Source organism: Piliocolobus tephrosceles, chromosome 21 (assembly GCF_002776525.5).
Source record: "Piliocolobus tephrosceles isolate RC106 chromosome 21, ASM277652v3, whole genome shotgun sequence".
In the NCBI taxonomy this organism is placed as follows: domain Eukaryota; kingdom Metazoa; phylum Chordata; class Mammalia; order Primates; family Cercopithecidae; genus Piliocolobus; species Piliocolobus tephrosceles.
In genome coordinates, this window is record NC_045454.1 from 43,617,608 (window position 1) to 43,644,262 (window position 26,655).

At 43.8% G+C, this 26,655-nt stretch overlaps 1 protein-coding gene and 1 pseudogene across 1 annotated transcript; one reads left to right on the forward strand and one right to left on the reverse strand.

The window, feature by feature from the left end:
* Positions 1-6,051: 6,051 nt before the first annotated feature.
* Positions 6,052-6,990, forward strand: LOC111530268 (olfactory receptor 7D4-like). The gene has a single exon (XM_023197428.1). The coding sequence runs from the start codon at positions 6,052-6,054 to the stop codon at positions 6,988-6,990; it is 939 nt and encodes a 312-aa protein (XP_023053196.1).
* Positions 6,991-14,698: 7,708 nt separating this feature from the next.
* LOC111530256 lies at positions 14,699-18,823 on the reverse strand (annotated as a pseudogene).
* Between the last annotated feature and the right edge of the window lie 7,832 nt (positions 18,824-26,655).

Sequence of the window (26,655 nt, forward strand, 5' to 3'; positions counted from 1 at the left end):
TGATCTGCCCGTCTCGGCCTCCCAAAGTGCTGGGATTACAGGCTTGAGCCACCGCGCCCGGCCGAAATTTGACTCTTATACCATATACAAAAATCAATTGAAAAAGCATGAAAAATTTAAATTTAAGACATGAAGCCATAAACCTTCTCAAAAATATATATAGGGAAAAAGCTCCTTGCCATTGGCCTCAGTAATGATTGTTTGCATTTGATCCCGAGAGCAACATGGAGCTGGGCATGATAGCTCACGCTTGTAATCCCAACACTCTGGGAGGCCAAGGCAGGAGGATTGCTTGAGGCCAGGAGTTTGAGACCAACCTGGGCAAAATAGTAAGACTCACATTGCTATTAAAAGTAAATAAATAAATAAATAAAAGCAACATGGCTGAACCTTGAAAACATTATGCTAAGTGAGATAAACAAGATGCAAAATGACAAATATTGTGTGATTCTACTTACATGAGGAAACATGAACAGGGAATTCACAGACACAGAAGGAGCAATAGAGGTTGCCAGGGCCTGGAAGCAGAGGAGAATGGGAGGTATTATTTCACGTGTATAGGGTTTCCATTCAGAAATGATGAAAAAGAATGCAAGATGGATAGTAGTAATGGTGCACACCATTGTGAATGTGCATAGTGCCACTGAGTCTCCTTTTTTTTTTTTTTTTTTGAGATGGAGTCTCACTCTGTCGCCCAGACTGGAGTGCAGTGGTATGATCTCAGTTCACTGCAACCTCTGCTTCCTGGGTTCAAGCAATTCTCCTGCCTCAGCCTCCCTAGTAGCTGGGATTACAGGTGCATGCCACCACACCTGGCTAACTTTTGTATACTTTTTGTAGTAGAAACGTGGTTTCACCATGTTGGCTAGGCTGGTCTTGAACTCCCAACCTCAGATGATCTGCTGACCTCAGCCTCCCAACATGCTGGAATTACAGGCATGAGCCACCATGCCTGGCAATGTGCTGCTAAGTCTTACACTTAAAATGGTCGATTTTGTTATACATATTTTACCACAATAAAAATATTAATAAAGGCCAGGTGTGCTGGCTCATGCCTGTAATTCCAGCACTTTGGGGGGCTGAGATGGAAGAATTCTGCAAGGCCACAAATTCTAGACCAGTCTGGGCAACATAGTGATGCCCTGTCTCTACAAAAAAATGTAAAAAATCAGCAGGGTGTGGGGGCACAGCCTGTACTCCCAGCTACTTGAAAGGCTGAGGTGAGAGGATAACTTAAGCTGGTGAATTTGAGGCTGCAGTGAGCTGAGATCGCGCCACTACACTCCGGCCTGGACAAGAGTGAGACCTTGTCTCAAAAGGAAAAAAATAATAATAAAAACCTTATTATTTATTTATTTTAAATTAATAAAAAGTTTCATAAATAAAACTGTTGCAATTTTTTTTTTTTTTTCTGAGACAGAGTCTCGCTCTGTCCCCTAGGCGGAAAGCAGTGGTGCGATCTCAGCTCATTGCAACCTCCACCTCCAGGTTCAAGCAATTCTCTTGCCTCAACTTCCTGAGTAGCTAGGAATACAGGCATGCACAACCACACCTGGCTAATTTTTGTATTTTCAGTAGAGATGGGGTTTCACCATGTTGGCCAGGCTGGTCTCAAACTCCTGACCTCGTGATTCGCCCACCTTGGCCTCCCACAGTGCTGGGATTACAGGTGTGAGCCTCTGTGCCTGGACAACTGTTACAATTTTTTTAAAAAGTACATTCTTAGGTCCTCCCTTGGAGATATTGACGAGGTAAGTCTGGGATAGAGTGGGAAGCTATATATTCACAAGCTCCCCCAGGGTAGCATGGTGAAACCCTGTCTCTAAAAAAAAAAAAAAAAAAAAAAGTAAAAATTAGCTGGGCATGTTAGTACACTCCCGTAGTCCCAGCTACTCAGGAGGCTGTTGCGAGAGGATTGCTTGACCCTAGGAAGTTGAAGCTGCAGTGAGCTGTGATCACGCCACTGCACTCCAGCGTGGGTGACAGAGCAAGACCCTGTCTCAAAAACAAAAACAGAAAACTGTAGTATTTTTTTTTAAAGTAGATTCTTAGGTCTTCCTTTGGAGATCTTGGCAAGGTAAGTCTGGGATAGGGTGGGAAGCTATCTGTTCACAAGATCCCCTCTTTATAATACTTTGATAAATCGAAATTTGTGAAACGCTGCCCCAGGATACTGGTTCCCAAAAAGATTGTCCTGGGGACCATCACATCTAGAATGTGTCCAAAATGCAAATTATGACTCAAGCTTAGACCTACTGAGACAGAAACTTGAAAGTGGGTTCTATCAATCTTGTGTTGAAACAAGTCCTTGAGGTCATTCTGGTGCAGGCTCCCTTTTGAGAACCACTACCTTTTTGTGAATCGTGGGACCCTTTGCTGCCCAACTATCTGCCTGATTAGGAAACCTCAAGTCAGAAAATGCTGGCCAGGTGTGATGGCTCACAACTATAATTGAGCATTTTGGGAGGCCGAGGTAGGCAGATCACTTGAGGGCAGGAGTTCAAGACCAGACTTCCAGCATGGTGAAAGCCCATCTCTACTAAAAATACAAAAATTAGCCAGGCGTGGTGGCAGCCGCCTGTAATCCTAGCCACTTGGGAGGCTGAGGCAGGAGAATCGCTTGAACCCAGGAAGTAGACATTGCAATGAGCTGAGATTTCGCCACTGCACTTCAGGCTGGGAGACAGAGCGAGGTTCTCTCTCCAAAAAAAAAAAAAAAAAAAAATTGCTGACAGTTGTCACCAAAGGTGATTCAAAGTAGACTAGAGTAACTCTTCCCAAAGGAGAGGGTACAGGAGACGGGAACACAGCTGGCCCCATTGATAGTCTCCCAGGGATAAGGAATTGGCAGTTCAGAGACCTCTTCTTGTGTATTCCCTGCCCTTGAGGAACCAAACTGATCAGGGAATGAATAAGCCATTGACCAATTTGTCTAACAAGCTTCAGAGGGGATACACCCTCCCAGGGCCCAACATTCAACACTTTTACTTACAGTCATCCAGGCCTCCAGGCGCAAGGTCCAAGACACTCAATGCGTTCTCCAGGAGAAATCATCCAGGCCCCGTACCACCTGCTGGGCTCTCTCTCTCTGCTCTTTTGGAGGGTAGAGCTTCTGTCTTCATCACCTACTTCCACGAGACAACAAGATTCAGGGGAGGTGGCTCCTGTGGTGGGTCCACATTGCCAAGCCGGCACAGCCCAGTAAGTGCTGAGGGAAACAGGGAAAAGAGATGATTGAGGGGAAAGGCATTGACTTGTTAATCACAGGGCAGGAGAAACACCGTGATGTCCATGGAGAAGAAGCTCTTGAGGCTGATTTCTTAGAAGGGAGAATGGCTAGACTATTTGCTTAAGTTGCCATTGCATAATGAGCTTTAACTTTGCCTGTATATTACTTGGGTGGATGACTGAGGGAGATTATAGGAAGAGCTACTGTTTGTTGGCCTGGGGCACTCTTTTATATCATAACGCTGCCCTGGATCACTCTGTGTGGTCTTACAGTGAGCAATCTGCATTGTACAAATGGATGCCCCAAGGTACTGATAGAGCTGTAGGTGCCTTGCAGTGAAGTCCTGGTCACTTCTAGTTCTTTTCACCTACTACTTGACCCAAGAACTTCAGAGGCCCTCTGCCTAGATCAAGCCTCTCTGAATTCTTCTCTGTGACCCTCACTTGCTTGGAAACTTCTCCAGAAAGACTTATCCTTCCCCATCTTTCTTTACCCTTATCCATGGTTCTAAGTAGAGACCTTCAAGAGACAAGTGTCTGTGTTCCCTGGAATCGAAGGCCATGGTGTATAACAACTAGGGTAGGGTGGGTGAGTGACGGAAAGTGAAGAACTCGGGCAAGCCCAACATCCAGTCCCCTCTTGACATCATATCCTCTGGGGAACGCAAGGGAAGCACTGAAACCCGCAGGATTCTTTTCCATAATTCCCTCCATTTCACTTGAGTGTCAAGTCTTGTCCTTAAGCTGAGACTGTTAGCTTGACCTTGTTCCTTTACCTCTCCTGGCCTTTGTTTTTCTTCTGTGAAAATATTCCTGAGTTGTTCCCCTCAACTCTAATGATATGAGGAATCTCCAACCCCCTGTTCCCTTGTCCTTAGTTTTGCCTGCCCTAAATCCATCTTTCCCTCTAAGCCCCAGGGAGAATTGCAATTCCTATCACATTACTCCTTTGATTGCAGTTCCTTCACAGCCCCATCCTTTATGGATTATACTTTGCAAAGTTCTTAGACATGTCATTCCTGCTCACCTCTCCAACATCATCCTCATCATTCTTATCTAACACTGCACTTAAGCAGCAGCAAAGGGCTAAGAGAACTCTGTCCGGTGCTGCTTCTTGCTTCTAGGCTTATTCCCTTGCTTATATCTCTGCCAGAAATGCCCCTGTGCAACCCTTCACCTGGGTAACTCCTTGCCCGGGTATTCCTTCCTCCTTCCGTGAATGCATTACTCCAGGCTGGGTTGAGGAATCCTCTCTGTACTCCACTCTGCACATCGTTTTATTTTAGCACTTAATTCACTGTGTTACAATTATCTGTTTCTGAATCCATCTTCTGGAAGGTGGAACCATAAGAAAAAAAAAGACCACATCATTAATCTTTGTATCCCCAACAGCTAACACTTAGCTTCGCCCAAAGAAGACCCTCTTGCGGAATGACTTTTAGCACTTTTTCAGTGACTGACTACCTAGTTGTCAATCTAGTTCAATTACTGTATACTCCCCAGCATGGCTCAACAAAAATTGTACACCAGGCCAGGCGCCGTGGCTCACGCCTGTAATCCCAGCACTTTGGGAGGCTGAGGTGGGCAGATCACCTGAGGTTGGGAGTTCAAGACCAGCCTGGCCAACATGGTGAAACTAGCTAGTTTTTTACAAAACTAGCTGGGCGTGGTGGTGCGCACCTGTGATCCCAGCTACTCAGGAGGCTGAGGCAAGAGAATCGCTTGAACTCAGAGGCAGGAGGAGGGAGGCAGAGGTTACAGTGAGCCGAGATTGTGCCACTGCACTCCAGCCTGGGTGATAGGGTGAGACTCTGTCTCAAAAAAAAAAAAAAAAAAAAAAAAAACAAAAAACCAACCAAACAAAAAAAACCACAACAACAACAAAAGCAGAAAACCAACAACAACAAAAAAACCGTGCACCAACACTAAGACAACAGAAACAGATTAGGCCATATTTATTATGCGGATGGAAAAAGATAATTGTATAAGTGTAAAATGACTGCATCTTTCTGGTCTCTAATTTTGAAATCTGGTTCTAAGGTAGAAGGTTTTTAGTGTGTGGCCAACTTCTTAAGATGAATGTTGTTAGTGGTAATCTCATGACCTATTTGAATCAGATTTTGGCTGCCACCATAACTCCAAGTGGGACTTGAGGCAAAAAGTAATTCCTTCCTTCCTTCCTTCCTTCCTTCCTTCCTTCCTTCCTTCCTTCCTTCCTTCCTCCCTCCCTCCTTCCTTCCTTCCTTCCCTCCTCCCTCCCTCCTTCCCTCTTTCCTTCCTTGAAAAACCTAAATCCACTCATCTTGCAATATTTTGCCTAGCTATTATCTCTGCTTTCATATTTTCTCACTTCTCATAGTTGCAATATTCTGCCTATCTATTATCTCTGCTTTCACATTTTCTCACTGCTCAGACATAGTTGTCTGACCTTCTTCAGTCTTAGTTGTGTCTTAGACAAGGAAGATGACCCTGACTTTTTCTTTCTTAGGTTCACTGGGCCTTATGTGTGTTAGAGCAGGTGCGGACCATTTTCTCTCTAAGGTCTAAAGTTGCTCTTATCTTGGTAGATTTGATGATTCTAAAGCAGAGAAAAAGGGAATGGGTGAGTCTCCGAGAGGCCAATGAACAGGTGTTAGTCAACATCATGAAATGTTGCCTATAACAAATGACAGAATGTAGGATTCCTAAGTTTTGCCATTTTGAACCTTTTGTATCCAATTATTCTCCTCAAGAAATAAAAACAGCAGAGAGATTTTGGAGCCTGTTCAGCAACTATTTCATGTTTCTTCCCTTCCTTAACTGTCTAGCTGATGTGTCGGCAACATGGACTTGGGAAATCAAACAAGGATTTCAGAATTTTTACTCCTGGGATTTTCCCAGGACCTAGAGGATCAACAGACGCTCTTCGCACTGTTTCTGTCCGTGTACCTGGTCACGGTGCTGGGGAACCTGCTCATCATCCTGGCCGTCAGCTCTGACTCCCACCTCCACACCCCCATGTACTTCTTCCTCTCCAACCTGTCCTTGGCTGACATCGGTTTCACCTCCACCACAGTCCCCAAGATGCTGGTGAACATCCAGGCACAGAGCCATGCCATCAGCTATGCAGGCTGCATCTCCCAGATGTATTTTTTCATGGTTTTTGGAGGCATGGACACATTTCTCCTCACCGTGATGGCCTATGACCGGTATGTGGCGATCTGTCACCCCCTGTACTACCCTGTCATCATGAACCCCCGCCTCTGTGGCCTGCTGGTTCTTGTGTCCTGGTTCCTCAGCTTGTCATACTCCCTGGTCCAGAGTCTATTGATGCTGCGGGTGTCCTTCTGCACCACTTGGGTCATTCGGCACTTTTACTGCGAGCTTGCTCAGGCCCTCACGCTTGCCTGCTCAGACATACACGTCAATTACATCCTGCTCTACGTGGTGACTGGCCTTCTGGGTTTTGTGCCCTTCTCAGGAATCCTTTTCTCCTACACCCGAATTGTCTCCTCCATCCTGAGAATCTCATCCACAGATGGGAAACACAAAGCCTTTTCTACCTGTGGATCTCATTTGTCTGTGGTTTCTTTATTCTATGGGACAGGCCTTGGTGTGTATCTTAGTTCCAATGCATCGTCCTCTTCCTGGCGGGGCATGGTGGCCTCGGTCATGTACACTGTGGTCACCCCCATGCTGAACCCCTTCATCTATTGCTTGCGGAACAGGGACATCAAGAGGGCCCTAGAGAGACTGCTTGGGAGAAAGCTCTATGCTCAATGACAGGAACATTGGTCCTGGGTTTCTGAGTTAGCAGAGGTAGCAGCAGTGAGCTAAAGAAATTCTGGATAAGCCTGGGCAACACAGCAAGACCCTGTCTCTACAAAAAATACATAATAATTAGCCAGGCATGGTGGTATGCACCTGTGGTCCCAGCTACTCAGGAGGCTGAGGTAGGAGGATCCTTTGAGCACAGGAGGCTGAGGCTGCAGTGAGCAGAGATTGTGCCACTGCACTCCAACCTGGGCAATAGAGCCAGACCCTGTCTCAAAAACAACAGCAACTAAAGAAATTCTGCCTACAGGCCAGGTGCAGTGTCTCACACCCGTAATCCCAGTGCTTTGGGAGGCTGAGGCAGGAAGATCACTTGAGACCAGAAGTTCAAGACTAGCCTGGGCAACAAAGATAGTAAAATGTCTCAAAAAGAAAAAAATTCTGCCTCTTAATCTCATGGAATTTGTTTCTCTGTCTTTAGTCAACATTACCTTGTGAGTACTGTGAGTACTTCATATGAGTCTTGTACAAAGAGACTTCTCTGTTATCCTTCAGTTCTACCCTTTCATCTCCTCCTTTTACATTTTCCACGACTATACCTCAGCTTGGTGTTTGTAGATTTGTTTGTATTGATTCCTGAGGGTTAATATAACAAGTTCAAGTACTCAACTCAGACATTGTTGGATAAAAGTTATGAAATAGTTCATTTTACCATTAACGATTGCTAGCTCTTATTGAATTCATTCATCTGACAATCTTTTTTTAAACCTTTCTCAGTGATCCTTTGACAGTATTTATCGGACCTTATAGTGTGCCAGGCTGTTCTAGGTGCCTGGGATACAGAAGTGAAAATAAATTCTTGCCCCATAGAGTTAAATCAACAATCTTAGAATGTTATCAGATCATGTTATATGTCCAAACTTAAAATAGACTGATGGATAAATAATTTATTTCCTTATTAGTGAGATTGAACATTTCTCCGTATGTTTGTTTAGTACATTTCTAAAATAAGTTTGATAGCCTCTAAAATAAATAGGGAGACCCTTTTTTTTACAAAAAAAAAAAAAAAAAGCTGGGTACGGTGGCTCACCCCTGTAATCTCAGCACTTTGGGAGGCCGAGGCGGGCAGATCACGAGGTCAGGAGATCGAGGCCATCCTGGCTAACATCCTGGCTACTAAAAATACAAAAAATTAGCCGGGTGTGGTGGCAGGCGCCTATAGTCCCAGCTACTTGGGACTTGGAGTGGTGTGAACCCGGGAGTTGGAGCTTGCCATGAGCCAAGATTGTGCCACTGCACTCCAGCCTGGGTGACAGAGTGAGATGCTGTCTCAAAAAAAAAAAAAAAAAGCCAACTATTATAGTGTTCACCTGTAGTCCCAGCCACTTGTGAGGCTGAGGCAGGAGGATCACTTGAGTCCAAGAGTTTGACCCTGTAGTGAGCTGTGATCACACCACTGCACTCTAGCCTTGGAGACAGAAAGAGACCCTGTTTAAAAAAAAAAAAAAAAAAAAAGGCCAGGTGTGGTGGCTCACACCTGTAATCCCAGCAATTTGGGAGGCCAAGGCGGTGACTCACCTGAGGTCAGGAGTTCCAGACCAGCCTGACCAATATGGTGAAACCCCATCTCTACTAAAAATACAAAATTAGCTGGGTGTGGTGGCGCATGCCTGTAATCCCAGCTACTCGGGAGGCTGAGGCAGGAGAATCGCTTGAACCCGGGAGGCAGAGGTTGTGGTGAGCCGAGATGGTGCCATTGCACGACAGCCTGGGCAACAAGAACGAAACTCCATCTCAAAAAAAAAAAAAGAAAAGAAAATGTATCACCAGAAACAGACAAACCATCTGCCCAGAATTTTAGGTCTGATCATGCTGTATTTTGTCTAGTTGCCTAATTTTGCAGGTGAATTCACAGAGGCCCAAAACGGGAGTTTAGACAGTAACAGCATCTGGCTGATGAAGACACATCTTCAAATGTGGTGCCAGGAGTGAGCACTGGCTTATGATTCAGGAGAATGAGAGCTGAATCACAGAGTTGCCAGAATCTTAGTATGTAGTCCTGAGCAGCTTCAGATACTGCAACATCCGTTAGGACTACTGGCTCTCTTCCTAAATGTTCATTTTAATATCTTCTCCACCATAAAGCAAGTAACTTGGCGTAAGGTGAGATTATGGAGGGATATCCCAACAAGAAATCAGATAATACGTCTTTGGATGATGCTGTTTGCCAAGGCACTGTGGGCAGGGAAGGTAAACATAAGTACATAAGTAAATATTCATCTCAGTAAAGATGAATTGCTGCCTACCCTGGGGTGGAAGGTGTCTGATGTAATCAACTTGCCACCATGTGGTCCTGGAGGAATATGACTACTTAGAGGCCATAGTTTGACATCTAAAGATGAGCCCAGCACTTCTTCAATTTCTATGCTCTAAATCTGAAAAGAGGTTTGAGTATGAAAACTAGTAGAAGATAAGTTCAATTAGCTATTACACCATATGGTCCTTAAGAAAATCATGTCATTTGGCTGGGCGCGGTGGCTCAGGCCTGTAGTCCCAGCACTTTGGGAGGCCGAGGTGGGCGGATCACGAGGTCAGGAGATCAAGACCATCCTGGCTAACATGGTGAAACCCCATCTCTACTAAAAAAAAATAGAAAAAATTAGCCGGGCTTGGTGGCGGGTGCCTGTAGTCCCACCTACTCGGGACGCTGAGGCAGGAGAATGGCGTGAACCCGGGAGGCGGAGCTTGCAGTGAGCCGAGATCGTGCCACTGCTGTCCAGCCTGGGCGACAGAGCGAGACTCTGTCTCAAAAAAAAAAAAAAAAAAAGTCGTGTCATTTTACAATAGAAAAACACTGAAACTATCTTAAACTATAAATATGTATTATGAGGCAAGGCACAAAAATGAAGTTTTTAAATAAAACCCAAATGTGATGTTTAATGTACATGTTTTTTGTTTGTTTTTGAGATGGAGTCTTACTCTGTCGCCTGGCTGGAGTGCAGTGGCGCGATCTTGGCTCACTGCAACTTCTGCCTCCTGGGTTCAAGCTATTCCCCTGCCTCAGCCTCCTGAGTAACTGGGACTGCAGGTGCCCACCACCACTCCCAGCTAATTTTTATATTTTTAGTAGAGACGGAGTTTCACCATATTGGCCAGGATGGTCTTTATCTTTTGACGTCATGATCCTCCCGCCTAGGCCTCCCAAAGTGCTGGGATTACAGGCCTAAGCCACGGCGCCTGGCCTAATGTACATATTTAAAGATTAAATGTGCAGTGGTCATTAAAAAAACAAGAAAACTAGTAGAAGAATCATGATTTTCAATGGTGGCAGCTGACATCTGACTTCTGCTGACTTGATCATGGTGTTTTTGGATATGTAGGTCAAACAATACACTTGGTGTCTGCTCACCTACAATCTGTTGCCATCACCACAAATCCCTGTGGGTCATGGACCCTGTTTACCATTTTAGACTTGCTGCCTGATAGCCTACCTTGCCTCTCACTTTAATGTTGCCATTTCAGCTTGGAACTCAAGAGACTAGTAAAAAGCAACGTAAAGCCTCTGTTTTAGGCTAGGCGTGGTGGCTCAAGCCTATAATCCCAGCACTTTGGGAGGCTGAAGCAGGCAGATCACTTGAAGTCAGGAGTTCAAGACTAGCCTGGTCAATATGGTGAAACCCCATCTCTACTAAAAATACAACAGTCAGCTGGGTGTGGTGGCATGCACCTGTAGTTCCAGCTACTCAGGAGGCTGAGGCAGGAGAATCGCTGGAACCTGGGAGCCGGGGGTTGCTGGTGAGTACCTTGGTGTAAGGGGAGATTATACAGGGATGTCCCAACAAGAAACCGGATAATACGTGTCTTTGGATGATGCTGCAAATCATCATCCAATGCAGTGAGATCGCGCCACTGCACCCCAGCCTGGACGACAGAGTGAGACTTCATCTCAGAACAACAACAACAGCGATGACAATGACACCACCACCACCACCTCTGTTTTACTATGAGAGTTAACGGTGCTATGTTTAAATATCCACGAACTGGAACAACAGTTTTGAACATTCTGATTTCAATGGACTAAGATGGCTTTAATGTTTTCCTCAGCTTTACAAAACAAGCTAGATTTCTTCCTGACTACAGAGCCCTGACCTTTTTTTTTAAGAGCATTTACTTTAGAAAACTTATGATTGCAAATTGTTTATCTGCTCCCTTGAAAGGGAGATAAATCGTTTTTAAGTCTCATAGCTTTTTTTTTTTTTTTTATGAGATTGTCTCTCACTCTGTCACCAGGCTGGCGTACAGTGGCGTGATCATAGTTCATTGCAGCCTTGAACTCCCGGGCTCAAGTGATCCTCTTGCCTCAGACTCCCAAGCAGCTGGGATTACAGGCATATAGGCCACCAGGCCTGGCTATTTTTTTTTTTTTTTTCTGTCAGACTTGGGATCTTGCTATGTTGCCCAGGCTGGTCGAATTCCTTGGCTCAAATGATCATCCCACTTTGGCCTCCCAAAGTGCTGGGATTACAGGTGTGAGCCATCACGCCCTGCCACTCCCACTTTTATAACCCAGGAATGTCTCAAGAACCTGAGTGCCATCCCTTTGAAATGTAATTATTAATAATAACAACATCCCTATCTTTCAGCTTCTTTGGGAGGGTAGGAGCCTTCTGTAAGTGACAATTAGTGAACACAGATGGCCAAATCACACTGCACAACCTCGTCCCTAACGGCTTCCTGGACTTTTCCATTAGCTCACTCCAGCATTTGAAAATCCTCTCATTTTTGTTTCAGTGGAGTTGAGTTCAATGTCTTTTCTCTATGCCGAGCTGGAGTGTACTGGCGCAATCTCGGCTCACTGCAACATCTGCCTCCCGGGTTCGAGTGATTCTCCTGCCTCAGCCTCCTGAGTAGCTGGGACCACAGGCATCTGCCACCATGCCCAGCTAATTTTTGTATTTTTAGTAGAGACGGGGTTTCACCATGTTGGCCAGAATAGTCTCGATCTCTTGATCTCGTGATCCACCTGCCTCGGCCTCCCAAAGTGCTGGGATTACAGGCGTGAGCCAGAGCCCGGCCTCCCTAATGCAATAGTTTTGACCCTTATTGCAATGGTCTTGATTAAAGTCTTCCATGACAGCTTGACCCCATGTGATGCAACTTTTCTTTGACATGATCAATGACTTTCCATGCTTCATAACAAATTGCTACCAACTGATACATTGTTTTGGGGATGGAATTACCCAACGTCTTGCTAGTCTAAATCAACAACATGACATTCTGCAAAGGACTTTGGACTGCAAGGGGACCAAAGTTCACTGTCTTGATGACTTGCCTATATTTAATTTGGAAGAGAATAGCTCGGTCCGCTTGCTGCAAGGACTTTCCTTTATAGTACTCAAAACGTGTGAGATCACAGAGAAGGTAACGATATTGAAAGAAGAATCAGACCGGGAGCGGTGGCTCACACCTATAATCCCAGCACTTTGGGAGGCCGAGGCGGGCGGATCACAAGGTCAAGAGATTGAGACCATCCTGGCCAGTATGGTGAAATGCCATCTCTACTAAAAATACAAAAACTAGCCGGGTGTGGTGGCGTGTGCTTGCAATCCCAAGAACTCAGGAGGATGAGGCATGAGAATCACTTGAACTTGGGAGGTGGAGGTTGCAGTGAGCTGAGATCATGCCATTGCACTCCAGCCTGGGTGACAGAGCAAGATTCATCTCAAAAAACAAAAGAAAACAAAAAACCAAAAAAAACCTAATATTGTCTCTTACATCTGCAAATCCATAGAGTGAATCATGGAAATAAAGAATCAGTATTCTTTATTAAATAGATTAAATAATCAGTTATTCTTCAATAACAAGAATCTGATATTAATTCCATTTTTGCAGTTCAGTTTTATGTCTCTGAGGAGAACTTCTTATTTTCCTTTTTATATGCCTTGCCTGTGGTTTAGGATTGTATGCGCTGGTGATTTGTGCTTTTTCCACTAATTTGAATAAAAGCCTAATTCTAATTTTTCTGTCAAATTGATATCTGTTGACATGTTAGAAACTACTGATCTTCGGACATTCATTTGGTAACTTTCCATGTCCCTTAAATATTTCAGGGTATCCATCAAGATGACAATCAGGGCCGGGCGTGGTGGCTCAAGCCTGTAATCCCAGCACTTTGGGAGGCCGAGACGGGCAGATCACGAGGTCAGGAGATCGAGACCATCCTGGCTAACACAGTGAAACCCCGTCTCTACTAAAAAAATACAAAAAAACTAGCCGAGTGAGGTGGCGGGCGCCTGTAGTCCCAGCTACTTGGGAGGCTGAGGCAGGAGAATGGCATAAACCCGGGAGGCAGAGCTTGCAGTGAGCTGAGATCCGGCCACTGCACTCCAGCCTGGGTGACAGAGCGAGACTCCATCTCAACAACAACAACAAAAAAATGACAATTAGGTGCCTGCTAGGGCTATCATCATCCCATGACTTGAACTGGAGAGGATCTGCTGTGAAGCTAACTCATGTGGCTATTGGTAGGATTCAGGCTCTTGCAGGATGATGACCAGAGGAGCCCCCCAGTTTCTTGCCACATCCAAATATCTAGTTATGAGACCCAGCCATCAGTGTTTGTAAGTTTCCCAGGAGATTTCAGACAAAACCAAGCTTGAGAGCTAGAGATAGGAATCCTCACAGAGAATCTACCTAAATAGATTTCATAAATGCAATTTGTACAGAAATTACACATGAACGGTGGGAAGGGGTGTAAATTCAAAGTAGGGCAGGTCCTTACTTAACATCCTCAATAGGTTCTTGTAAACCATAACTTTAAGTGAAATGATATATAATAAATGAAACCAAGTTTTTTGCTCATCAACATTGCAATGAAACAACATTATTCAAGGAATTGCCATATATCCTTCCCTTAATATCAGTTTCCAAGAATCCATTAATCATGTTATGTGATAAGGGATGATTTCCCGTTCATAAAAAGACAGTTGAGGCTGGGCATCGTGGCTCATGCCTGTAATCTCGGCACTTTGGGAGGCTGAGGTGGGCGGATCATGAGGTCAGGAGATGGAGACCATCCTGGCTAACATGGTGAAACCCCATCTCTACTAAAAATACAAAAATTAGCTGGGCGTGGTGGCGGGAGCCTGTAGTTCCAGCTACTCGGGAGGCTGAGGCAGGAGAATGGCGTGAACCTAGGAGGCGAAGCTTGCAGTGAGCTGGGATCATGCCACTGCACTCCAGCCTGGGCGACAGAGCAAGACTCTGTCTCAAAAAAAAAAAAAAAAAAAGAGTTGAGATTCACCTGAATCTAGTCATAGCTCAGAAGTTAAAGGAGGCTGTCTAGGTATACTGGATTCAGTCATGATATTTATGATGAACAGAGGATACCGGAATACCTACACATTCTAATTAATTTTTCTACTAATTTGAATATTTAACTATTGCATAGTTATTTGATAACATAGTTATTTGATACTTCATTAAATTCTGCAAAGGTCACAGTCAACATGCTGGCTAGGGCTGCAGTCATCCAGGCCTGAAGGCCCATTGAAATTGGGCAGAGGACTTGAATAGACATTGCTCTATTCAAGACATAACAAAGGAAGCGATATTAACATAGGAAACATAAACAAGAATGCAAACCTTAAAGCAGCAAAAATAACGTGACCAAGGAAGCAGGATTTGCAGTCCGTGATATTTGATTTTGCTGCCTTTTCTAGCCCACATAACAGAAAGGATGAATCCGACAAAGGTATTTGACTGTTCTGCTGTGCAGCCTCCACAGGGCACTTTGAATGTCCCTGTTTCTCAGGCTGTAGATGAAGGGGTTCAGCATGGGGGTGACCACTGTGTACATCACTGAGGCCACCACATGCTTTCTGGGGGAAGAGGACACAGCTGAACTGAGGTACACTCCAAAGATAGTTCCATAATATAAGCAAACAACTGCCAGGTGAGAGCTACAGGTGGAGAAGGCTTTATACCTCCCACCTGATGATGGAATCCTCAGAATGGAGGAAACAATTTTAGAGTAAGAGAAAAAGATCACTGAGATGGGAAGAAAACCAAATACGGCAGCAAAGAAATACACGACTATGTTATTGATGAAGGTGTCAGAACAGGCAAGGGTGAGGATTTCAGAAGGGTCACAGAAGAAATGAGAAATCTTTATATCTTTGAAGCAAGTAAATTGTAAGGCAATCAAATTGTGCACCTGGGATACTAAAAAGCTAAGAAAAACAGATACCAAAACTAAGAAGCCACAGAGGTGTGGGTTCATGATGACTGGCTAGTGCAGGGGGTGACAGTTGGCTACAAACCGGTCATAGGCCATCACAGTCAGGAGCATGTCATCCATATATGCAAAAAGGATTGAAAAAGACATCTGAGTCAGGCAGCCCACATAGGAGATGACTCTGCTGTAAGTTTGGATGTCCACAGTCATCTTGGGGACGGTGGTGGAGATGAAACCAATGTCAGCCAAGGACAGGTTGGAGAGGAAGAAGTACATGGGGGTGTGGACGTGGGAGTCAGAGCTGACGGCCAGGATGATGAGCTGGTTCCCCAGCACCGTGACCAGGTACATGGACAGGAACAGCCCATACAGGACTGGCTGCAGTTCTGGATCCTCTGAGAGTCCCATAAGGAGGAATTCTGAGATACCTGTTAGATTTTGTGGCTCTGTGTAGCAAAGACACCTTTTAAAAAGAAAAGGGGATTAGAAAATATGAAACAAGTAAACCAGCACCTAGCACTGTGTCTATACTTTGAATAGAAGCAATTCACAAGTAAAGTTTTCATATCTGAGGACCATACTCACCCAGCAGTATTTCTCAGTTGTGACAAACCCAATTCTCTAAGAATTCTTTCATGATTGATTTTCGTGTTAGTCACCTGTTTCTCTGCACATCTACCTTAGAGACACTTGACTAAAAAATGTGAGGAGAGCAAGAACATTATAGATAACAAATATATTATCACAGTAAAATACAGCTTACTTTTTTAGAAAAAAAGTAGGGTGGGGCCAGACGCGGTGGCTCACACCTGTAATCCCAACACTTCGGGAGGCCGAGGTGGGCGGATCACCTGAGGTCAGGAGTTTAAGACCAGCATGGCCAACATGGCAAAACCCCGTCTCTATTAAAAAATATAAAACATTAGCTGGGTGTGGTGGCAGGCACCTGTAATCCCAACTACTTGGGACGCTGAGGCAGGGAGAATTGCTTGAACACAGGAGGTGGAGGTTGCAGCGAGCTGAGATTGCGCCACTGCACTCTGTCTCAAAAAAACAAAAAAAGTAAAGAGTAAATAACATGCTTCCACATTTAAGAAGATAAAAATGATTCTAATTAATGGAAACTAAAGGCAGACAAACAAACCTCATTTTGTTGAATACAATGTTACGAATTCCCTTGATTTATAACATGTATAAACGCTCTATGAGTGGTAGGACTACATTATCTCTAAACTAAATTAAAGTTAGAAGTTCTTAATTAGAAAACATTTTTATTTGCCAGTTACATTCTGGATTTTTATCATTATGATTTCTAAGTTCATTTCTTCACAGATATGACCCTCAAATATATGAGCCATCTTTTAAAAATTCATTTAAGGCCAGGTGCAGTGGCTCACACCTGTAATCTCACTTTTGGAGACCAAAAGGGGAAGATTGCTTGAGGCCAAGAGTTTAAAACCAGCCTGGGCAACAAAGTGAGACCCCATCTCTACAGAAAAATTTAAAAATGAGGCCGGGTACGGTGGCTCAAGCCTGTAATCCCAGCACTTTGGGAGGCCGAGATGGGCGGATCACGAGGTCAGGAGATCGAGACCATCCTGGCTAATACAGTGAAATCCCGTCTCTACTAAAAATACAAAAAACCAGCCGGGCTCCTGTAGCTCCTGTAGCCTGTGGGCTGCCTGACTCAGATGTCTTTTTCAATCCTTTTTGCATATATGGATGACATGCTCCTGACTGTGATGGCTATGTAGTCAGGAGGTGGCGGGCTCCTGTAGTCCCAGCTACTCGGGAGGCTGAGGCAGGAGAATGGCGTAACCCGGGAGGCGGAGCTTGCAGTGAGCTGAGATCCGGCCACTGCACTCCAGCCTGGGCGACAGAGCGAGACTCCGTCTCAAAAAAAAAAAAAAAAAAAAAAATGAGCGAGGCCTGATTGTGTATGCCTGTACTCTCAGCTACTGGAGAGGCTGAAGTGGGAGCACTGCTTGAGCCTAGGTGTTGGAAGTGTTGGAGGCTGAAGTAGTGAGCTATGATGTTATCACTACACTCCAACTCAAGTCTGGGCACAGAGCAAGACCCTGCTTCAAAAAAAAAAAAAAAAAAGTAAAGTTAACCAATATATAACTTCATTTTAGGATTACATGGACTTCCAGTTTTGATAAGTAAAATTAGTTCAATGGGCTGGGTGTGGTGGCTCACACCTGTAATCCCAGCACTTTGGGAGGCTGAGGCGGGTGGGTCACTTGAGGTCAGGAGTTCAAGACCAGCCTGGTCAACATGGTGAAACCCCCTTCTCTACTAAAAATACAAAAAAAAAAAAAAAAAAAAAAAGTTAGCGGGACATAGTGGTGCTCACCTGTAATCCAGCTACTTGGGAGGCTAAGGTGGGAGAATTGTTCGAACCTGAGAGGCGGAGGTTGCAGTGAGCCAAGATTGTGCCACTGCTCAGCCTGGGCAATAAAGCATGACTCTGTACAAAAAAAAAATTAGTTAAATACACATATTCATAGGCCATCACTGACCACAAAGACGTCCATAGTGTGCAGTGCAGCTCTCCATGATTCATCAATAAAATTTTAAGAACACTCTTGACTGGTCGTGGTGGCTCATGCTTGTAATTCCAGCACTTTGGGAGGCTGAGGCGGGAGGATCACTTGAGGTCAGGAGTTCGAGACCAACCTGGCCAAAATGGTGAAACCTGTCTGTACTAAAAATACAAAAATTAGCCGGGCATGGTGGCAGGTGCCTGTAATCTTGGCTACTTGGGAGGCTGAGGCACAAGAATCTCTTGAACCCAGGAGGCAGAGGTTGCAGTGAGCCGAGATCGCACTCCAGCTTGGGTGACAGAGTGAGATTCAATAAGACATATATATATATATTATATATAAAATAAAGGCCTGAAGAATTAGAAATGAAAGAAACTCAGTCATTCCTTTCAGAACTTGGTGTGTACTTATATTAGGAAAAAAATAATATGTCCTATCAGAGATGTAGGAAAGCCAGATCTTCAGGTAACAGGATATTTAAGTTGAATGGTATGGATATGACTAGCTTTAAAATATTAACAACAATGTATCAAACTTAATGTGCCTCTACTTTATGCATCCATGGCATATAGATCACCCAGGGAGCATCTGTGATCTATTTAATCTCGCTTGGACACAGGGCAAGTTGTTAGACTGCCTGGTGCAAACATGGCTTCACCCCTTCCTACCCCTTGAGCTGGTACAAGTTATATAAAAATGCTTTGCATCTTTCCTCTTCTGTAAAATAATAATAATGTGTACATTTATAACTTGCAGAAGACGACACAGATGAAATGAAATAGGCTGCATTGAACACAGAGCTCAAAGCCTGGCATTTAGGAAGCTCCGTAAGGGTCACGATGTCACTGTGACTGCCATCTTCCTCCTCATCTTCATCATCACATTCGCAATCCTCTTTGAGTGCTTAGAGAACAGCTAAAAGGAACCTACTTTAGGCTGTCACAGGTGAGATCTCCATGGAACACTGAATCAGGGAGGAAAGTACAATTTTGAATGAGATTTCTGAGACCGCCCCCCTCACAGCCCAGAACATAAACTCCACAGTCCTCTGAGCTGACATCTTGCACACTGGTGTCCTCCCATCTGCCCACCCCACTGTCCTGTTTGTCTTGAGGATGATGAAACAAGGCTCCCGACCACCCCTCAGCACTCACTGAGCTGTGCTTCCCCTCTGCTGGGCCATGACCACGGAGAGCAGGTCCACTGTCCTCCCTGCGTGGTGCACGATGGAGGCTCAGGCTCCGTCCTCAGGACTGGCAGGAAGACAGGGTCAGACATGAGGGTCCTGATGCAGATGACAGGTGTGGAGCCCACTGGACTGGAAGCTCACACTGCAGGGCTGGAGGCACAGGCTGAGTATTTACTATACTACAGCCTTGGGGGCTCAAGGCGCAGAACTCCTCATTAGCCAAATTGGTCCATGTTCCCCAATCTCTAAGGACTTCTTCATATTAATGCAAGATGAGAAAATGAGTGTCCTTGGAAGGTTTTAGACCTTCCCTCTTGTTTGGAGAAAGCTAATCTGTACTACTCCCTTCTTTTTTTTAAAGATCTATCTGCTTTTTATTTTCATTTTTTATTATGGTAAATATACTGCATATAAATGTAAAAAATTAGAAATATAAATGATTTTATATAGAGTGTCACATTTTAAAATTTTACAAGTTTAACTATTTTTTTAGTATACCGTTCAATGGCATAAGTACATTGACATTGGTGTGTAAACATCACCACCATCCACCTCCAGAACTTTTTTATCTTGCAAACCAGAAACTCAGTCCCCTTTGAACTTTATTCATTCCTCTATCGCACAAACCCCTGGCAAGTTATATCACTTAGCAACATGTCTTCATGGTAGATCCATGTTGTAGCATGTGTCAGAATTCTCTCCCTTTTCAGGGCTAAGTAATATTCCACTGTATGAATGGTCCCCATTGTGTTTAACCATTCATCTGTCAATTGATACTTGGATTGCTTCCACTTTTTTGGCTATCGTGAATAATGCTGCTATGAATATGGGCATACAAATATCTGTACTAGTTCCTGTGTTCAGTTTTTTTTTTTTTTTTTAGATGGAGTCTTGCTCTGTAGCTCAGGCTGGAGTGCAGTGGCACAATCTTGGCTCACTGCGGCCCAAGCCTGTAATCCCAGCACTTTGGGAGGCTGAGACGGGTGGACCACGAGGTCAGGAGATCGAGACATCCTGGCTAACACAGTGAAACCCCGTCTCTACTAAAAAATACAAAAAACTAGCCGGGTGAGGTGGCGGCGCCTGTAGTCCCAGCTACCCGGGAGGCTGAGGCAGGAGACTGGCGTGAACCCAGGAGGCGGAGCTTGCAGTGAGCTGAGATCTGGCCACTGCACTCCAGCCCGGGCAACACAGCGAGACTCTATTTCAAAAAAAAAAAAAAAAAAAAAAAAAATCTTGGCTTACTGCAATCTCTGCCTCCCAGGTTCAAGTAATTCTCCTGCCTCAGCCTCCTGAGTAGCTGGGATTACAGGCATGTGCTACCAAACCCAGCTAATTTTTGTATTTTTAGTAGAGACGGGGTTTCACCATGTTGGCCAGGCTGGTCTTGAACTCCTGACCTCAAGTGATCTGCCCGCCTCGGCCTCCCAAAGTGCTGGGATTACAGGCATGAGCGTTCACACCAGGCCTCAGTTATTTTCAATATGTATCCAGAAGTGGAACTGTAGCATCATCTGGTAAATCTATTTTTACTTTTTTGAGGAACCGTCAGCGTTTTTCATAGTGCGACACTATTTCCATTCCCTTCAGCTGTGTACACGCATTTCTGCTTCTCTACGGTTTCTCCGATGCTTGTCATTTTTATTTATTTATAATAGCCATTCTAATGAGTGGTATCTTATTGTGGTTTTTATTTGCCATTCTCTGATTATTTGAGATGTTGAACATCATTTTTTATGCTTATTGGCTATTTGTATACTTTCTTAAGAGAAATATCTATTCATCTCCTCTGCTCATTTTTAAAGGGGAGGTTTATTTTTTCATTACTGAGTTGTAGGAGTTCTTATATTCTGGATATTAGCCTCTGATCAGCTACAGGACTTGCAAATTTTTTTCTAGTTGTATGGGTTATCTTTTCACTCTGTTGATAGTGTGTTTAGACACACACAAGTGTTTTAAAATTTTTATGTAACCAAGTTATCTATTTTTTTTTTTTTTTTTTTTTTTTGAGACATGGTCTTACTCCGTCACCCAGGCTGGAGTGCATGGTGCAGCGATCTCAGCTCACTACAGCCTCCACCGCCTGGGTTCAAGCAATTCTGTGTCAGCCACCCGAGTAGCTGGGATTACAGATGTGTGCCACTACGCAGAGCTAATTTTTGTATTTTTAGTAGAGATGGGTTTTTGCCATGTTGGCCAGGCTGGTCTCGAACCCCTGTGCTCAAGCAATTCACCCTCCTCGGACCCCCAAAGTGCTGGGATTACAGGCATGAGTCACTGCACCCAGCCCAAGTTATCTATGTTCTCTTTTGTTCCCTGTGCATTTTGTGTCTTACACAAATAATCGTACCTTATATAATATAATGAAAGTATCTCCCAATATTTTCTGTAATTTTTAAATTATTTTAGTTGTTAAGTTTAGGTCTTTCATCCAGTTTGTGTTAATTTTTGCAAATGTTGTAAGGTAAAGATCCACCACCACTCATCTGCATGTGGAAATTCTGTTTTGTAACACGATGTGTTGAAAAGGTTGTCTTTCCTTAAACATAAGACCTAAAACCATAAAAACCCTAGAAGAAAACCTAGGCAATACCATTCAGGACACAGACATGGGCAAAGACTTCATGACTAAAACACCAAAAGCAATGGCAACAAAAGCCAAAATTGACAAATGGGATCTTATTAAATGAAAGAGCTTCTGCACAGCAAAAGAAACTATCAGAGTGAACAGGCAACCTACAGAATGGGAGAAATTTTTTGCAATCTACCCATCTGACAAAGGTCGAATATCCAGAATTTACAAGGAACTTAAACTTACAAGAGAAAAACAAACAACCTCATCAAAAAGTGGGTGAAGAATATGAATAGACACTTCTCGAAAGAAGACATTTATGCAGCCAACAAACATATGAAAAAAAGTTTGTCATCACTGGTCATTAGAGAAATGCAGATCAAAACCACAATGAGATACCATCTCATGCCAGTTAGGATGATAATCATTATAAAGTCAGGAAACCACAGATGCTGCAAAGGATGTGGAGAAAAAGGAACACTTTTACACTGTTGGTGGGAGGGTAAATTAGTTCAACCGTTGTGGAAGACAGTGCAGTGATTTCTCAAGGATCTAGAACCAGAAATACCATCTGACCCAGCAATCCCATTACTGGGTATATACCCAGTGGATTATAAATCATTCCACTATAAAGACACATGCACACGTATGTTTACTGCAGCACTATTCACAATAGCAAAGACTTGGAACCAACCCAAATGCCCATCAATGATAGATTGGATAAAGAAAATGTGGCACATATACACCATGGAATACTATGCAGCCAGAAAAAAGGATGAGTTCATATCCTTTGCAGGGATATGGATGAAGCTGGAAACCATCATTGTCAGCAAACTAACACAGGAACAGAAAACCAAACACCGCATGTTCTCACTCATAAGTGGGAGTCGAACAATGAGAACACATGGACAATGGAGGGGAATATCACACACTGGGGGCTGTCGGTGGGTGGGGGTTATGGGAGGGATAGCATTAGGAGAAATACCTAATGTAGATGATGGGTTAATGGGTGCAGCAAACCACCATGGCGTGTGTATACCTACGTAACAAACCTGCGTGTTCTGCACACGTATCCCAGAACTTAAGGCATAATTTTTAAAAATTTTTAAAATAAACTGGATGTAGTGGCATGTGCCTGCAGTACTAGCTACTAAAGAGGCTGAGGTGGGAGGATTGCTGGAGCCCAGGAATTCAAGGCTGCAGTGAGCTACGATGGTGCTCCTGCATTCCAATCTGGAGCGCAGAGTAAGACCTTGTCTCTAACATATGTATTATATATAATATCAGGAAAAGTGTAAGGGTATTTCACTGCCTTGACACATTAAACAAGAGAGATTATTTCATTAGATACAAATTGTGATCCATTTCAACATCCAAAAGTAAAATTCAAAATCTCGGAGCCTATTAGGATTGGAAGTAAAATGCCTTAAACCTGATAAAGGAGATGCACAAAAACCTTTCTCTAAATACCGCTGAATAGAAGAATATGAGAAGCCTTTACACTTTTTTTTTTTTTTTTGAGACAAAGTCTCACCCTGTCGCCCAGGTGGAATGCAGTGGCATGATCTCGGCTCACTGCAACCTCCGCCTCCTAGGTCCAAGTGATTCTCCTGCCTCAGCCTCCTGAGTAGCTGGGATTACAGACGCCTACCACCACACCGGGCACAATTTGTGTGTTTTTAAGAGACAAGATTTCACCATGTTGGCCAGGCTGGTCTTGAACTCCTGACCTCAAGTGATCCACCTACCTCAGCCTTCCAAAGTGCTGGGATTACAGGCCTGAGCCACTGCACCTGGCCTGAAGCCTTTGCTTTAGATTCAACAGTAACAAACAAGGATCCTCACCAACCTTGCCTCTCAGTATGGTGCTGGAGTCTGAGACAGGTTGGCAGGAGATGACCAAATAAAGTACAAGGACCGGAAAAGATGAAATTGTCACTATTCTCAGATGATATGCTTGACAACATAGGAAACATGAAATAAATCATAGATAAATCACCAGGTTCAATAATAGAGCACATGAGGGTGCTTGCATGAGTTATTTTATTTGTTGTTATTATTGTTTTTTTTTGAGAGGAAGTCTTACTCTTGTTCCCCAGGCTGGAGTGCAATGGTGCAATTGTGGTTCACTGCAACCTTCACCTCTGGGTTCAAGCAATTCTCCTGCCTCAGCCTCCCGAGTAGCTGGGATTACAGGCGCCCGCCACCACGCCTGGCTAATTTTTTTTGTATTTTTAGTAGAGACGGAATTTCACCATGTTGACCAGGCTGGTCTCAAACTCCTGATCTCAAGTGATCTGCCTGCCTAAGCCTTCCAAAGTACTGGGATTACAGGTGTGAGCCACCGTGCCAGGCCATTTTGTTTTAGATTCAGAAAGTATACGTGCAGTTTTGTTGTGTTACAAGAAAAGCCTTAGACAAATTAAATTTAATTGAGGTTTTTTGTTTTGTTTTTTATTCTTTTTTTGAGACACAGTCTCGTTTTGTCACCCAGGCTGGAGTGCAGTGGTGTCATCTCGTCTCACTGCAAACTCCACCTCCTGAGTTCAAGCAATTCTCCTGCCTCAGCCTCCTGAGTAGCTGGGATTACAGGCGCCCACTACCACATCTGGCTATTTTGTTTTGTATTTTTAGTAGAGACAGGGTTTCACCATGTTTGCCAGGCTGGTCTCGAACTCCTGACCTCAAGTGATCCACCTGCCTCGGCCTCCCAAAGTGCTGGGATTACAGGCTTGAGCCTCTGCGCCCAGGTATGAAGTTCTTTATGCCAAAAAAAAAAAAACACTTTATTTCTATACACTGAAACAGTTATAATTTAATTTTCAAAAGTTCCATTTAAAATAGCCATCAATGTTTTTATTCAAATGTAATAATTACATATAAAAATACCACAAAGTACACGTGGTATTTTGATATAAGCATGCAATGTGTAATTATGGATGTTTAGAATATCCATCACTTCAAACATTTATCATTTCTTTTTCTTGGAAACATTTCAAATCTCTTCTGGCTATTTTGAAATATACAATAAATGGGCCAGGTGGCTCACACCTGTAATCCCAGCACTTTGGGAGGCCGAGGCAGGTGGTCACTTGAGGTCAGGAGTTTGAGACCAGCCTGGCCAACAGGGTGAAACGTGTCATCTCTACTAAAAATATAAAAATTAGCTGGGCATGGAGGCTGGTGCCTGTAATCCCAGCTATTCAGGAGGCTGAGGCAGGAGAATCAGTTGAACCCCGGAGGCAGAGGTTCCAGTGAGCTGAGATCATGCCCCTGCTCTCTGGCCTGGGTGACTAAGTGAGGCTTAAAGAAAAAAAAAAAAAAAGAAATATATAATAAATTATTTTTAACTATACTTACCCTACTGTGCTACCAAATATTAGAACTTATTCCTTCTATCTCACTGTATGTTGGTGTCCATTAACCAAATGCTCTTCATCCCCCACACCTACTCACACAGCCTTCTCAGCCACTGGTAACCACCACTCTTCTCTCTAATGCCATGAGACTCACATGCTAGCTCTTACACATGAGTGAGAATATGCAATATTTATCTTCCTGTGCCTGGCTTATTTCAGTTTCCATGCATGTTGCTGCAAATGACAGGATGTGATGCATTTTATGGTTGAATTATATTCCATTGTGTATATATATCACATTTTTTTTTTTTTCTTCTGAAACGGAGTCTCGCTCTGTCGCCCAGGCTGGAGTGCAGTGGCCCGATCTCGGCTCACTGCAAGCTCTGCCGCCCAGGTTCACGCCATTCTCCTGTCTCAGCCTCCCGAGTAGCTGGGACTACAGGCGCCCACCACCTCGCCCAGATAGTTTTTTGCATTTTTTAGTAGAGACGGGGTTTCACCATGTTAGCCAGGATGGTCTCTAGCTCCTGACCTCGTGATCCGCCCGTCTTGGCCTCCCAAAGTGCTGGGATCACAGGCTTGAGCCACCACGCCCGGCCCACATTTTCTTTATAAAAACTGAAAATACAGCAAATTAAAAAAAAAAATTAGTCTCTGAATGTGAAGTTTCAGGGATACTGTTACCATATTATTCTTTTCTATTTCCCTTTTAATATACGCACAAGAGTAAAAGGGGAGAAAAACTATGTGTATAAATCTATGCTGAATAAATGTACAATAAAAATTATAGTGGTTAAAAAAAACCAGCATAATGTTAATTTCTTTCTCTCTCTCTCTTTTTTTTTTTTTTTGTTTTTTGAGATGGAGTGTCCCTCTGTAGCCCAGGCTGGGGTACAATGGCACCATCTCGGCCCAGTGCAACCTCTGCCTCCCGGATTCAAGTGATTCTCCTGCCTCAGTCTCCCGAGGAGCTGGGATTACAGGCACACACCACCACGCCCGGCTAATTTTTGTATTTTTAGTAAAGATGGGATTTTACCATGTTGTCCAGGCTGGTCTCCAACTCCTGACCTCAGGCGATCTGCCCACCTCAGCCTCCCGAAGTACTGGGGTTACAGGTGTGAGCCACCGCGCCCGGTCACAATGTAAATTTCTACAGTGCTGAACGACAATGCATTTTAAGATATTTGAATGAATCACGTCGCCTGGTGCTACGTTAAACTTTTTTGTAACTTACCCATTGTAGCTCCATCCCTTTAGAAACGTCATCACCTGAACTATTCCTGGTGCTTTTAAAAAAGAATTCCTCAACCCACACAGGTTCAAGTACATTTTGGTAATGACACCCAGGCCTCAGGATTTGTGAGGTCCCCAGGTGATTTCAATAAAACCAATGTGAGGACCACTGATAGACATCATCACACATGAGTTACCTAAAGTGATTTTTCCTAGATGCGATTTGGACAGAAATTACACGAGAACTGTAAAAAGGGAGGTAAATATGAAGTATGCTAAGTCCTCACTTAACAGCCTTCACAGAAAATTAGAAACCACAATTCAAGCAAAACGATGAACCATGAAACCAATTTATTCATTTCTCATCAAAATTAAAACTAAACAACATTGAACAGAATCACCTTATTTCAGGACCTGCTGCACTTCATTTTTTTAAAGTTGAAGTTTCCCAAAACCTCCTGACAATGTTGAGGATTTCAAGTCTATAATAAAAGATTTGTGATTGCACCTGGATAGTTAAGTGAGGATTTCAACTC

Coding starts and splice junctions, on each gene's coding strand:
- LOC111530268 (XM_023197428.1), top strand. CDS start 6,052: ATGGACTTGGGAAATCAAACAAGGATTTCAGAATTTTTACTCCTGGGA.